We start from the raw sequence: 14684 nt of genomic DNA on the forward strand, positions 1-14684 counted from the left end.
AAAGTTAGATGGGTTGGGCTAGGGTTGAGAGATTTAGAGACCACTTGGGTTAGCGTAGACAATCCTCAACCCCATGCTCGTGTTGGGTTGAGTCAAGGCTAGGCCTCAACCGGATCCAACAGACCCGAGTAGAAAAAAGCCCCTCCCTTCCCTTTTGCTCTGTTTGGTTGCTTGTGGATGGGTGGGAGATTAGGAGAAGAAGAAGTGAACGGGAGATAAAAAGGAGATCAAAGAAGATCAGTCAACGGGGAGATTCGGAGAGGATGTAGGGAAAGTTGTTTGGTTGCTTAAGATTTGTGGGAGATCTCTCAAACGTCTTCTCAATTCTATCTCCTCGAGATTTTCTCCTCAAATTTCTATGGTTTGGTAAAATTTGGGGAGCGAATTTGGAGGGCGCCACATCACCCGACTGGCTCCCGACAACCCCGGTGGTCAGAGACCCCAAAATTGCTAAAATGGCCACCAAACAACTTTCGGCAAATTCGGAGAAGACCATTCCCCCATATTTTTCTAAAAAATAAGTAACCAAATTGAGCAAATATTCTTCCAATTCGAAAGGGTATTATAGTCACCTTAAAAATAGTGGTACCTTTCGTCAATTCACTTGGGCGGCAGGGAGTTTCCCGTAAATATGTTGCTCTGCACACAGACACACGTACACTCATCTATAAAATGAAAACCCTACTGTCTCTTACCCCCATAAAACCTACTCTTTTATTTGCTCATCCGTGTCACTCATTTCTACTCTCTCTCTCTCTCTCTCCATGGCCAGCAAGGATCCCGAGCGGAGGGACGAGGAAGAGTCATCGGAACCCACCGCCGGCGACGATGAGGACACCGGAGCTCAGATCGCTCCCATCGTCAAACTAGAAGAAGTTGCCGTCACTACCGGAGAGGAAGAAGAAGATGCTCTTATCGATCTGTACGCTTTTTTTAGGGTTTTACAACATCTTAGGGTTTCTATTTCTGTACACATTTTTAGGGTTATACAACATCTTAGGTTTTCATTTCCTTTTATTTCCCCCCCCTTTCTCTGATCTGTACGCATCTTTAGGGTTTTACAATATCTTAAGGTTTCAAGTCCTTTTATTTTCCTCCCTTTCTCTGATCTGTACGCATTTTTAGGGTTTTACAAAATCTTAGGGTTTCAGTTCCTTTTATTTTCCTCCCTTTCTCTGATCTGTACGCATTTTTAGGGTTTTACGACATCGTAGGGTTTTTATTCCTTTTATTTTCTTCCATTTCCTGCCTTTCTCTGATCGATCTATGTATATGTAGGAAATCGAAACTCTATCGATTTGATAAGGACGGGAATCAATGGAAAGAGCGTGGTGTTGGAACGGTGAAGCTTCTCAAGCATAAAGAAACAAAGAAGGTTAGGTTGGTTATGCGCCAGTCTAAGACACTCAAGATCTGCGCCAACCATTACGGTCTGATATCTCATTTCTTTAATTTTGATTTTTTTCTTTTGATTTCTTTCAGATCTGTGCGATGGGATTTAGACCTGTTTCTTTCTTTCCATGTTTTTTTTTTCTTTTTTTGCAGTTCTTTCATCGACCTCGATGCAGGAACACGCAGGGAATGATAAGTCGTGTGTGTGGCACGCTTCTGATTTCTCTGATGGGGAATTGAAGGAGGAGCTTTTCTGTATTCGTTTTGGATCAGTGGAGAGTAAGTATATTTTTTTGGCCACTTCTCGCCTCTGCTGTTGTTATCATCAGATCAGATCATTTCCGAATGTCATATCTTGTTGCTGTCACTCTTCTTTTCCTTCATTAATCTTCTGATTGCTACTGATATATACTGTATTGGATCTACTTTATGTGCTGTGGAGATGATAGCCCCAAATATCTCAGATTTTCAATAATTAAAAAGGATATAGAACTGAAATTAAGAAGAAATGCTCATAAGAGGTGATGAATCCATTCCTCCATGTCTTCAATTCTTGGAGTAAACTACAACTAATGAAAAGTAAAAGGCCTTGTGGAAAAGTTAAAATAAATGTCAAGAATTCTAGATCCAAACCCTTTTGTCTTCGTTTGTCCTCTTGATGTAACACCCTTCTAGCATCTCTATGAACCTCGCCACTGAAGGTAGCTCTTTATAAAAAAGAGTCCCTTCTAAAGTTCGTCTTCCAAAACCCCCCCCCCCCTCCCCCTCCCCCCCCCCCAGCCTCTTTGCATGGTAAAAAGACTCTCTCCCTCTCCGTTCAAAGCATTCGCTCACTAGAGAATCCTTGTTCTCTGCCACTACAAGCAAATCTGGAAAAATTCCTTCAAAGAAAGTTGGCCGCACCACTTGTCAAGCTAGAATCTTATCCGATCTTCCGTATATACTTTAAATCTAGCCCCTTCATTAAACTTTTCCCTTTGTCACATAATATCCCTCTAGAGTGTCACCCCAATGACTAGGAGCGGAGCCATACGTGCTTTCAATCACTCTAACCGGTGGGTGCAAGGCCTCCTCAGCAAGTGAAAATATTTTAAATATTGTTTCCATGTAAGTTCTGGATAGAGGTGGTGCTTAAAGTTAACCTATGATTTAGCCGACACTTAGAATATATATATGAGAAAACAGTTTCTACACACAAGTGTAGATAAGTTATCTACACACTAGCTTAAAATACAGTGGGTGCCCACATTGTTTGGGTGATCCAAACTATTCATTTGAATGGTCCTTTTTGAACTGTACCTCCTTTTTTTTTTATATAGTTCTAACTGTGTTCTGTTCTCACGTTCAGAAATGGTGAAGCAGATGCCCATGCTGGACAAGATCAGGCAGACCTCCCAAGCGTCCCCAACGCAGGAGCAGCCCCAATCCAAGGGCAAGAAAAGAAAGGTGCCGGAGTCAACTCCGGCAATGGCCGCACTGGCCGAGCCTCTTAAAAGCAGCCGGGCGACGCATAAGCTTTCCGTCAAGTCGAGCCGGGCAAATCTCACCGGACAGAGCTCCGGGTCTGCAGGGGTGACAGAGCCCCAACACAGCAGGCCGGTTCTGGGCATCCCTGCCGCCACGGCGGCGAGAGGCGACAACGTCTTCCGCCCGAACTGGGCGGTGCAGAAAACAGACACCGGCCTGGGGGATAGCCGGGTGGCCGCGGAAGTGGTGTACCAGGGCGTCCTCCCACGCGACCGACGGGACGTCGAGAATGAGGCGCCGGAGACCTGCGAAGCGGCAATCACCTCCGCCCTCTATCAACTCCAGGTGTACTCAAGGGACATGGCCAAGAAGCGTTATCTCTTCTCTGAGACGCTCACACAGATAGAGTCCGAGAAGAGCCAGCTCCAGAAGGAGAAGGACAGGCTTGTAGAAGCCGTTCAGATCAAAGAGGCCGAATTCAACAGCTTGAAGGACGAGCTGCAGAGGGTAAAAAACCAGGCTGTGCAGGATCTCCTAGTTGCGAAGGAGAGAGTCGGTCAGAGGGAGAAGGCGGCTATCAAGGCGGCCGTGAAGGAAACTGAGAAGAGGAAGGACACACAATTCTTGAACCTGGGCCTCCAGGCCTATAAGGCGGGGTTCCTTCTCTGCTCCGATCAGGTGAAGAAGACTTACCCCGACATTTTCCTGGACGGACTGGCCGTCCCGTATGCACCTCCGGAGGAGGAGGAGGACGAACCGGACTCCTCCCAACCCATCGAGGGGGAACAGGAAGTCATTCTGGCTTCCGAGGTCACCGCCCCAACCACTGAGGCCGGCCAGGTTGCAGTCCCTACTTCAGAGGCAGTCACCGAGGAGGTGGTCGACGAGGAGGCCTGAGTGGCAGCCCTCTTGCTCCTATCTTTTTTTTTGGTTGTGTACTTTTTGTAATGGCCCATGAGGCTCATTCTTTGTAAGCCAGCTCGGCGAAAAGGGCACTTTTGTAATATGAATACAAATTCAATTTTGTCCAACTGTCTGTACGGCTGCCTTGCTTTTTGTATTTATGACTTCTGTGCTGCTTCCTTGTCTTTCTGCCGAGCCGGAGTGGTTGTCCGGATGTCATTGGCCGAACTGGTCTGTAAGCCAATTAGGACGAGCCGGAGTGAACCACTTCTGCCCTCTAAGTCTGCAAACACCTGAGGTGGTTTTCCACTAGGGCGGGTCCATGGTTGGAACTGATATCCACATCAAATTGGACGCGCCGGAGTGCACCACTGCCGTTCTCTAAGTCTGCAAACACTTAGGCTGAGAGCTAAGGCTGTGGACGGCCAGGCCGGGCAGGTCTTTTGTCGTGTAGCGATTGCGCCATATCCTGTCCGGCTTAGACTGTGGACGGCCAGGCCGGGCATGTCTTTTGGCGTCTAGCGATTGCGCCATATCCTGTCCGGCTTAGGCTGTGGACGGCCAGGCCGGGCAGGTCTTTTGTCGTGTAGCGATTGCGCCATATCCTGTCCGGCTTAGGCTGTGGACGGCCAGGCCGGGCATGTCTTTTGGCGTCTAGCGATTGCGCCATATCCTGTCCGGCTTAGGCTGTGGACGGCCAGGCCGGGCAGGTCTTTTGGCGTCTAGCGATTGCGCCATATCCTGTCCGGCTTAGGCCGTGGACGGCCAGGCCGGGCAGGTCGTTTGGCGTCTAGCGATTGCGCCATATCCTGTCCGGCTTAGGCTGTGGACGGCCAGGTCGGGCAGGTCTTTGAGGTGGTTTTCCACTAGGGCGGGTCCATGGTTGGAACTGATCTCCACACCAAATTGGACGCGTCGGAGTGCACCACTGCCGCTCTCTAAGTCTGCAAACACTTAGGCTGAGAGCTAAGTCTGCAAACACTTAGAGTCTTTGAGGTGGTTTTCCACTAGGGCGGGTCCACAGTTGGAACTGATCTCCACACCAAATTGGACGCGCCGGAGTGCACCACTGCCGCTCTCTAAGTCTGCAAACACTTAGGCTGAGAGCTAAGTCTGCAAACACTTAGAGTCTTTGAGGTGGTTTTCCACTAGGGCGGGTCCACGGTTGGAACTGATCTCCACACCAAATTGGACGCGCCGGAGTGCACCACTGCCGCTCTCTAAGTCTGCAAACACTTAGGCTGAGAGCTAAGTCTGCAAACACTTAGAGTCTTTGAGGTGGTTTTCCACTAGGGCGGGTCCACGGTTGGAACTGATCTCCACACCAAATTGGACGCGCCGGAGTGCACCACTGCCGCTCTCTAAGTCTGCAAACACTTAGGCTGAGAGCTAAGTCTGCAAACACTTAGAGTCTTTGAGGTGGTTTTCCACTAGGGCGGGTCCAGGGTTGGAACTGATCTCCACACCAAATTGGACGCGCCGGAGTGCACCACTGCCGCTCTCTAAGTCTGCAAACACTTAGGCTGAGAGCTAAGTCTGCAAACACTTAGAGTCTTTGAGGTGGTTTTCCACTAGGGCGGGTCCAGGGTTGGAACTGATCTCCACACCAAATTGGACGCGCCGGAGTGCACCACTGCCGCTCTCTAAGTCTGCAAACACTTAGGCTGAGAGCTAAGTCTGCAAACACTTAGAGTCTTTGATTGGAGGAGCTGGCATATATTAGTGACTCAAAAGTGAGGGACACTGTTTGGTGACAACTCCACTTTATTTCTCTTTGAAATTTAATTACAGAGATTCTTTACAGGCCTTCAAAGGCAAGAGAAAAAACTATTGATAATATATTCGGAGATTTCTGGAATTCCAGGCGTGCGGCAGCAGCTGCTCGTCAAGTGTCTCTAGCCGGTAGCTTCCTGGACGGATGACCTCTTTGACTTGGTACGGCCCTTCCCAAGTCGGAGAGAGTTTGCCCACCCTTCTTGGCTTGGAGACGACCGCTTTCCTCAAAACTAGGTCGCCTGTGCGGAACTCCCTTGGCCGGATCTTCGCATCATGGTATCTTGACACCTTCTGCTTATATGCTGCGGCTCTGATCTGTGACTCCTCACGGACTTTCTCAAGCAAGTCGAGGTTGACACGGAGCCCGTCCCCATTGAGCTGTTCATTGAAGTCAACAATTCTTGGGGAGGGAATGCCGATGTCAACCGGAATCACAGCCTCTGTTCCGAAGGAGAGATTGAAAGGCGACTCACCCGTTGCAGTGCGTGGGGTGGTCCGATACGCCCAGAGCACATGGTACAGCTCGTCAGCCCAGCGTCCGGCCTTATCATCCAGTCTTTTCTTTATCCCTTGCAGCAGAGTCTTGTTCGTCACTTCGGTCTGTCCATTTGTCTGAGGATGTGCCACGGAAGTGAACCTTTGCTCAATCTTCAGATCTGAACAAAACTTTCGGAAGTTCCTTGAGTCGAACTGCTTGCCATTGTCTGTTATGAGGACCCGGGGTATCCCGAATCTGCACACCACTGATTTCCAGAAAAAGTTCTGGACGCTCTGCTCGGTGATCTTAGCCAGAGGTTCAGCTTCTACCCACTTAGTAAAGTAGTCGATGGCGACAACGACGAACTCGCGGCCTCCGGAGGCCGGCGGAAAAGGACCTAAAATGTCCATTCCCCAGACAGCAAAAGGGAGAGGGCTGATGATCAAGGCCATTGGCACGGCAGGCTGGTGAACGGCTGGGGAGAATTTCTGACACTTCTGACACTTCTTCACAAGGCTCAGAGCATCTTGTCTTAGTGTAGGCCAGTACAGGCCTCTTAGAAGGACTTTGATGGCGAGGGTCTTGCCCCCAAGATGCTCTTCACAAATCCCTTCATGGGTCTCTCGCAGGGCATACAGGGCATCAGTTGGCCGGAGACACTTCAAGTATGGGAGGGTGTAAGATCTCTTGTACAGAGCTTCGCCGTCAAGTGAAAACCTTGCTGCCCGCTGTACGACTTTACGGGCCTCTTTTTTCTCTCCGGGGAGCTCTCCGCTGCGCAGATATCTGATGATCTCATCCATCCAGCACGGCTCATCGTCGATCTGCATTACTACGACGGGCTGGCCATCAATACTGGAGGTTTTTAGGAACTCCATACGAATTTCTCTGAGAGCGGTGTAGCCCGATGCCGCTAGCTTTGAGAGCACATCAGCCTTTGCATTTTCAGTCTGGGGGACTCTGATGACCTCAAAACTTCCGAACTTACTGGCCAGGCTACGCACCCTTTGCAGATACTTGATCATTCGCTCTTCACGGGCCTCATATACTCCTTGGATCTGGCATACAACTAACTGTGAATCGCAGTACGCCTTCAGTCTCTGAACGCCGGCCTGAATGGCGAGGTTCATCCTGGCGATGAGCGCTTCGTACTCTGCCTCATTGTTTGACGCACGGAAACCAAACCTCAGGGCATAATTCAGGACAAAGTCCTCTGGTCCTGTGAGAACTAGTCCGGCACCGCTGCCACTTTTGTTTGAAGATCCGTCGACATATACCTCCCAGAGCGGCTCTTCAGAACACGGAAGCGGGTTGGTCGGTGGAGCTGCACTCTCAAGCCCGGGAAGCGGAACCGCTTCGGCTTCGATCTGCTGCTCGGGTATAACCGGTTCTGCTTCTAAAGGAGGCGCTGCTTCCGACCCGAGGTTTGAATCTGGCATTGTACATTCAGCTATGAAGTCTGCAAGAACCTGAGCTTTGATCGCTGGCCTGGGCAGATATTTGATGTCAAACTCGCTGAGCTCCACGGCCCACTTCACAAGTCGGCCTGAAGTATCTGGCCGGTGGAGGATCTGCCTGAGGGGCTGTCCCGTCAAGACCTTGATCGTATGCGCCTGGAAATACGGCCTTAACTTTCTGGCCGCCATAACGAGGGCGTATACGAACTTCTCGACTCGCTGATATCTGGTCTCTGCATCATGGAGGACCTTGCTGACATAGCAGATCGGCTTTTGCTGGTGGTACTCCTCTCTGATCAGTACTGCTGCAACTGCCAAAGGTCCCGCTGAGAGATACAGAATCAGCTCTTCTCCTGGCTCTGGCTTGGACAGCAACGGCGGAGAGGACAAGTACTGCTTCAGCTCTTCAAATGCCGCTTGACACTCCGAAGTCCAGGGCGCGGTTTTTATACCTTTGACTGCGTTGAAGAACGGAAGGCATCTTTCCGCGGACTTAGAGATGAACCGCCCAAGAGCAGCCACTAACCCGGTCAGTCGCTGTACTTCTCTGATAGTTCTGGGCGGAGTCAGCTCCATCACCGCCTTGATTTTCTCAGGATTTGCCTCTATCCCTCTCTGGCTCACCATGAAGCCCAGAAACTTGCCTGCTCCGACGCCGAACGTACACTTGGTCGGATTGAGCTTCATGTTGTGCTCCCTCAAGACTTGAAACGCTTCTTTGAGGTCGGCAACATGATTGCACGCAGCTCTGCTCTTGACCAGCATATCGTCCACATATACTTTCATACTACGGCCGATCTGCTCTTTGAACAGCCTCTTGACGAGCCGCTGGTAGGTGGCCCCTGCGTTCTTCAGTCCAAAAGGCATAACCCGATAGCAATAAGTCCCCTGATCGGTTACAAAGGATGTCTTCAGAATGTCAGACTCATGCATTCTGATCTGATTATATCCTGAGAAGGCGTCCATGAAACTTAGCAGCTCGTGACCTGCAGTAGCGTCGATGAGCTGATCGATCTTTGGGAGCGGGTAACTGTCCTTCGGGCAGGCCTTATTCAGGTCTGTAAAATCTATGCAGGTCCTCCACTTCCCATTAGACTTCTTCACCATCACCACATTCACGAGCCAGTCCGGGTACTGGATCTCGCGGATGAAGTCGGCCTTCAGAAGCCTTTCTACCTCTTCTCTGATGGCCCTTCGCCTCTCCGGTGCAAAGTGCCTCCTCTTCTGTTTTACGGGCTTGCAGGTCTGATCAACCCCGAGCTCATGGGTGCTAATTGCAGGGTCAATGCCGGGCATGTCTGAAGGAGCCCAGGCAAAGACATCTGCATTGGCTCTGAGGAACTGAGCAAGATCCTGCTGCGCGGCCTCTGACAGGGCAGAGCCGATCTGGACAACCCTCTGGTCGTCATCGCTGTACAAAGGGATAGATATAAGGTCCTCGGCCGGTTCGTTTACTATGATCTGGGCTTCATCCCTTAGATCAAACAGCTCGATTGGCAGAGACTCGGACGCATTCTTCCCTCTCAGTGCCGCTGCATAGCACTGCCTCGACTGGGGCTGATCCCCTCTGATTTCCCCTATACCTCCTGGTGTAGTGAACTTCATCTTCTGATGATAGGCGGAGGGAACAGCTCGGAGGAGATTCTGGCCGGGGCGTCCCAGGATAGCATTGTAGGCCGACTTGGCCCTTACCACCAAGAAGTTCACCATGGCGAAGGACTGGCAGGGCGGCTCCCCGATAAGAACTGAAAGCTCGATCTGCCCTTCAACTTTGACAACTTCTCCGGAGAACCCGAACAGATCAGAGTTGGCCGGCTTCAGACGGTCAGTTCCGATCAGCATCTGCTCGAAGGCGTGATAATAGAGGATGTCGGCGGAGCTTCCGTTGTCGACCAAGATCTTCATTTCCCAGTTCGCCACCAGCATGGTGATGACCAGGGCATCATCATGCGGGAGGATCAGGCCGTCGAGATCTGCATCTAAAAAGGATATCTCGTTCTCTAGCCTGGCCTTCTTGCTGCAGGTATGGACGGCGTTGACCTGCCGGGCATAAGTCCTGCGGGCTGATGAAGAGGTTCCTCCTGCGGTCGGCCCTCCTGAAATGGTACCAATAACACCATGAGGTTGAGGTTGAGGTACCTGAGGAGGGGGGCTGGCCGGGGCAGGAGCTTGGATGCGGTCGCCCAGAGGTTGAGCGCCCCGGGGGCTTCTGCCTCTGTTCCTCGGCTTGTCCTTGCGCTCTCTTCTGTTGTCATTATTTTTTAAGTACCTTCCGAGGTACCCTCTGCTGATCAGCTGCTCGATCTCCTCCTTCAAATGAATGCACGCGTTGGTGTCATGGCCGTGGTCCTTGTGGAACCTGCAGTACTGGGACATGTCTCTTTTCCCCGTCGAGGTTTGCCTCTCCGGCCACCGGATGAAATCATCTCCCCGAATGGCTGCCAGGATATGTGCTCTGGACGCGGTCAGCCGCGTGTAATGCTCTCTCGGGTGGGGGCTTCTCCCCTTTCGGGAAGGGCTTCTCTCCTTCTTCTGAGATTTATCATCCCTACGCTGCTTGGTAGGGTTCTTCTTCTCAGGCCTTCTCTTGCTAGCAGAGTCCAGGGCGGCGAGAGTTTCCTCCACCGAGATGTACTCCTCCGCCCCGGCCATCAGGTCTGTGAGGGACTGCGGATTGCGCCGGGCCACTGCTCGTCTGAAGTCAGTTGATCGGGCGCCGGCCAGAAGGGCATTCGTGGCCGCGGAGGGATCCAGGTTGGGAACCTGAAGGGCTTCCCTATTAAAGCGACCAACGAACACTTTCAAGGCCTCATCATCTCCCTGCCTGAGGGCCATCAGCGAAGCTGTCGTCTTCCTGGGTCTTCTGCTGCTCATAAAGTGACGGGCCAGGTCGTCCCCAAAGTCATCGAAATTGTCCACGGACCTGGGTTTGAGCCGCGAGTACCAGTCCCTCGCGGCTCCAGTCAATGTGGTGGGGAATGCCCGGCAAAGGAATCCATCCGACGCCCCGTGGAGGAGCATTGTAGTCCTGAAAGTCTCCAAGTGGTCCACGGGGTCGGTGGTCCCGTCATACTGCGAAATCTGCGGCATCTTCCAGCCCGCGGGGGCTGCCGCGCTGAGCACTCTGTCCGAAAATGGGGGAGCGCTTGTGAAGATCCGGGAGGCAGGCCGGCCCTGCTCTCTGGCGAGCTCTTCGATCCGGTGGTCGATCTGCTGGATCCTTAGTAACATCGGGTCGTCTCTCTTCTCTGCCTGGTGGACGGGCCTCTCCCTTCTTGCCGGTGGGCTCATAGCAGAGCCGGACTGACTGGCCGGACTCCCTCGCCGGTGCCGCGATCCTTCTCCGTACGTGGGGTCTCTCCTGCTACCATGCTTTTGTACGGAAAGAGATCGTGACCGGTGATGTAGGCGAGGCTCGGGGCGCACATGCTTGTCCCGGGAGAGGTGATCTCGTCTTGTGGAGTGACGAGTCTGATCCCGGGGCAGGGGCGTGTGCTCTCTGCGGGAGCTTCCCCTCCTCTGGGTGGGCTGAGAAGCCTCGACTGGGTGCTGCTGGAGTGCGGGGACCGGATTCCTGAACTGCGCAATCACAGCGGTCATTTCTTGGAAAAGGGCCCGCATCTCCCTTGGGGTCGGGGTAGGGTCTGAGCGGTCCGAACGAGTCGGACTTCGCTCCCCTACCGCCCGGACCTCTATCTGCGAGGCCAGTCGCTCGCTTCTTCCTTCGCGGGGGGCCGTAGCCCGGGTCGTCCGGGAGGTTGGCACATGCTTTCCGGTCTTCCCTACCATTGCTTGAGTGAGGTTCCGAACAGCTTTTTGTTGCGGGGTCCCACGGATGGCGCCAAATCTGTTAGGTCTAAAATTGGTAACAGGTTATGGTAGGGCCGGAAGGGCTGATCTGGCAAGCCACAGCTGAAGGGCTAATGGAGTCCTGTGCTGCACAAGGGCACAGACAAGGATACAAAGGGTCAGAAGACCAACCCGGAGTGGTGCTCCGGACGGGCGCTTCGACACTCAAGTCAGTATGAGCAGGAGTGCAGAGCAATGTCAGAGCAAAAAGCTTAGGGTTTTGATCTCAAATCCCTTACCTTAGCACAAGTGAAGGCTATTTATAGTGATCCTGAGCTACCTGTCCAGGACAGGTGGTAGCCCCTGTATGGACCAGGTTTCATACCTAGGAGGGGCAGGTGGAAGTCCCCGATTGGTCCAGGTGTCATACCTAGCAGGGACAAGTGTTGGCTTTGCAGTGGTCCCTGTGAGGGCCACGTGTCAACAGCCAATTGGTTGCAGATTTTGGACCCCATCAGTCCTCACATAGATAGGGTGTCCATTCAAACTATGGAGGCAAAAAATGAACTAATTTGTGACGGTTTATACACGTCCATTTTACCTCCACAAATCGTAGGGTTGGGATGATCCTATGGATCTGATTTTTTGTGGACACCCTATCTCTGTGAGGACCATTCAAATGAATGGTTTGGATCACCCAAACAATGTGGGCCCCCACTGTATTTTAAGCTAGTGTGTAGGTAACTTACCTACACAAGTGTGTAGGAAATGTTTTCTCATATATATATATATATATATATATATATATATATATATATATATATATATATATATATAGAGGAAAATGATTGTGAGCTTGAAGCTCATATAGCATATATGAGCTTGAGGGCCCAAACACATGTGGGCCCACATTGTTAGGATGATCCGAAGCATTCATTTGAAAGGCCCTTACATAGATAGGGTGTGTACAAAAAATCAGTTCCATAGGATCATCCTAACCCATCCAAAAGTGGAGGGCAAAATAGACAGACACTGTTTGCCACAAATCTGCCCATTTTTGCCCTCGGCTTTTGGAGGGGTTAGGATGATCCAATGGAGCTGATTTTTGGTACATACCCTATCTATGATGGGGCCTTGCAAATGAATGGTTTGGATCACCACAAAAAATGTGGGACCCATGTGTTTGGGCCCTCAAGCTCATATAAGCTATATGAGCTTCAAGCTCACAATCATTTTCCTCATATATATATATATATATATATATATATATATATATATATTTGAAAATAAAGATTGAATCGCAGATATCCTTGTTACAGAATACTGCAATACTTTTTATGGTATGCCAAACATCTCATTATATGATTGGTGTTACAGCTTGCTATCACATTAGCACAAACCATATTCTGCAAGCAAAACCCATCCGGACATTTATAGGTAGTTAGGTACATACGAAGATCAAATATTTATTCATGCTTGCTTGCATACTTTATATATATGATTGCCAACAGGAGGTTTTATTGTTCATAAAAACATGGATATTTTCTTGGGTTCTCTCTGCAGTTATTCATTATTTTTTAATTCTTGCGATCATTGGCGATCTCAGCTCTCTTCCAGTTTACAGAAACTGGGTACTTGATTTTTGAGTATTTTGTTACTAGAGATTTGCTAGGCAATTTTGCGGAAAGCCATTTCGCGGATCAATTTTGCAGGATCCACACAGGCTTACTTTTTAGCACCATTGTGTCTTATTCAGTTAATTCATCTGAGGTGGTGTCTGTTCTCTCCTGCAAAAGTGAGCCGCTCTATGGCTTTTCTCGAAAATTGCCTAGCAAATCCATTGTTACTATTAGGATTGATGTAGGTAGTTTGTTAGCATTGGTCGAGTGAGTGCATTCCGTGGAAACAAAGACTTTCATCATGATTTATATCATTGCCTGTTTTGGAATATGCTTTCACTCCAGATTTGTAATAGTGCTCTATATATATTCTTCAAAAAGGTGGAATTTTGCTTGAAATTTCTTGGGAATTTTACTTGAAATTGCTTTCCCTCATGATTTATATCATTGATGATCTACCCAGCATTTTTTGTTTAGGATCAGAAGTTTGCGACTTACTTTAAGCTTTTACTCATCAGCTTCAATTTTTCTGTTTTAGACGGCAGAAACTTCAGGGAAATGGTTGAAGAGATTGCTCAATCCCAATCGAAGAAAGCGGAAAGTGAAGATGCCACCGCTGCTGCCGTTCTTATCGAGAAGTTGAGTGTCACCGAAAGCAAAGATGATGAAAAAACCAGGGAAGAGGTGCCTGTTACTGCCAAAGAGGATAAAAAGGAAAGTGAAAGCGAGCCAGCAAAACCCGAGGCAGAAAAGAAAGATACAGAGCCATCTTCTACAACAGAAACCTGAACAATTTCCTTACCCTGGTCCCCATATTTCTATATTCCAGCACTTTTGGGAAGGTTATAGTGGTATGCTTTTCACACCCCCAGAAAAAAAATATTTTTATTTATTTTGAATTGGATAGAGGGATCTGAGAAAGGTGGTGTCTGAGTCAGTCAGTCGGTGGATGATGATATTTCACAATGTTGTCTCATCATCAGACTTGAGTCTGTGTTCTGTTTTAGCAAATGATTTTGGGTTGTGTTAGGGCTTGAATTATTTCGTTTGGTTGGCTTTTGGGGTCGTCCTCTCTGTAAGTTTGTCCAGTTTTCGGGCGCATTGGTGTTACTTTTTAAACAGAAATATTTTGGCGAGTTGTTTGATAATTTTTGGTTATTATATGGTGGAAATGTTGCCTGATTAATACAGATTTTATATGATGTGTGAGCATTAAGTCCAGTATTTTTTTCTTTCTGAAAGTACAGTGGGTCCAAACCATTCTGATAGCCACAGTGTAAATAGGCCATACCCGGCAAATCTTCTCCATAAAATGATCCTAACAGTTCTTTTTTCAGATTGGAGGGTTAGGATCTTCCTATGGAACACCTATTTACGGAAGAAGTGGGCCCCACTATAATCCGCCCACACATCATATAAAATGAATGGTTTGGATGTTCTGTTTTTGTTCTGAAATCGTTGCCTTCTGGTTCTGAAATCTCTACTGTGAGTTGATGCTGAATGTTGTTTGATTATGATAGAATTTTGTGGGAAAAGCTAATGGGGGACACACATTGGTGTAGAAAATGTTTTTGTGGTGAGGATGGGTCCGGCTTATGTTACATCAGATGAGCGGCTTGGATTATTTCAATCAAAACTGGTGCACACCCTAGGGATTTTCACCAACTTTGGGGACTCCCGTCGGCAACAAAGAATAACCTGCCACAACTATTCCGGAACTCTTGAGACTCACGGGAACTTCCAAGAGATGCGGTTAAAAATGTTCAATATCTTAAAAAAAAATTTATAAACACCCTTATATCA

At 49.3% G+C, this 14684-nt stretch overlaps 1 protein-coding gene across 1 annotated transcript; it reads left to right on the forward strand.

Moving 5' to 3' along the window:
- Positions 1-696: 696 nt before the first annotated feature.
- On the forward strand, positions 697-14029 carry LOC143864135 (ran-binding protein 1 homolog b-like). The gene is made up of 4 exons (XM_077374957.1): positions 697-922; positions 1279-1430; positions 1546-1671; positions 13420-14029. Exons 1-4 carry the CDS (start codon positions 765-767, stop codon positions 13668-13670), a joined length of 687 nt encoding a protein of 228 aa, XP_077231072.1. The 5' UTR covers positions 697-764; the 3' UTR covers positions 13671-14029.
- Positions 14030-14684: the final 655 nt, after the last annotated feature.

This window comes from Tasmannia lanceolata, unplaced genomic scaffold (genome assembly GCF_043159265.1).
Source record: "Tasmannia lanceolata isolate RefF3 unplaced genomic scaffold, GAP_Taslan_0.1 ptg000048l, whole genome shotgun sequence".
In the NCBI taxonomy this organism is placed as follows: domain Eukaryota; kingdom Viridiplantae; phylum Streptophyta; class Magnoliopsida; order Canellales; family Winteraceae; genus Tasmannia; species Tasmannia lanceolata.

Bases quoted from the DNA above. Each gene is read 5' to 3' on its own strand.
- LOC143864135 (XM_077374957.1), top strand. From the start codon at position 765: ATGGCCAGCAAGGATCCCGAGCGGAGGGACGAGGAAGAGTCATCGGAA. The intron at 1,431-1,545 runs GTCTGATATCTC...CTTTTTTTGCAG, and splicing joins GATCTGCGCCAACCATTACG to TTCTTTCATCGACCTCGATG. The intron at 1,672-13,419 runs GTAAGTATATTT...TTTCTGTTTTAG, and splicing joins TCGTTTTGGATCAGTGGAGA to ACGGCAGAAACTTCAGGGAA.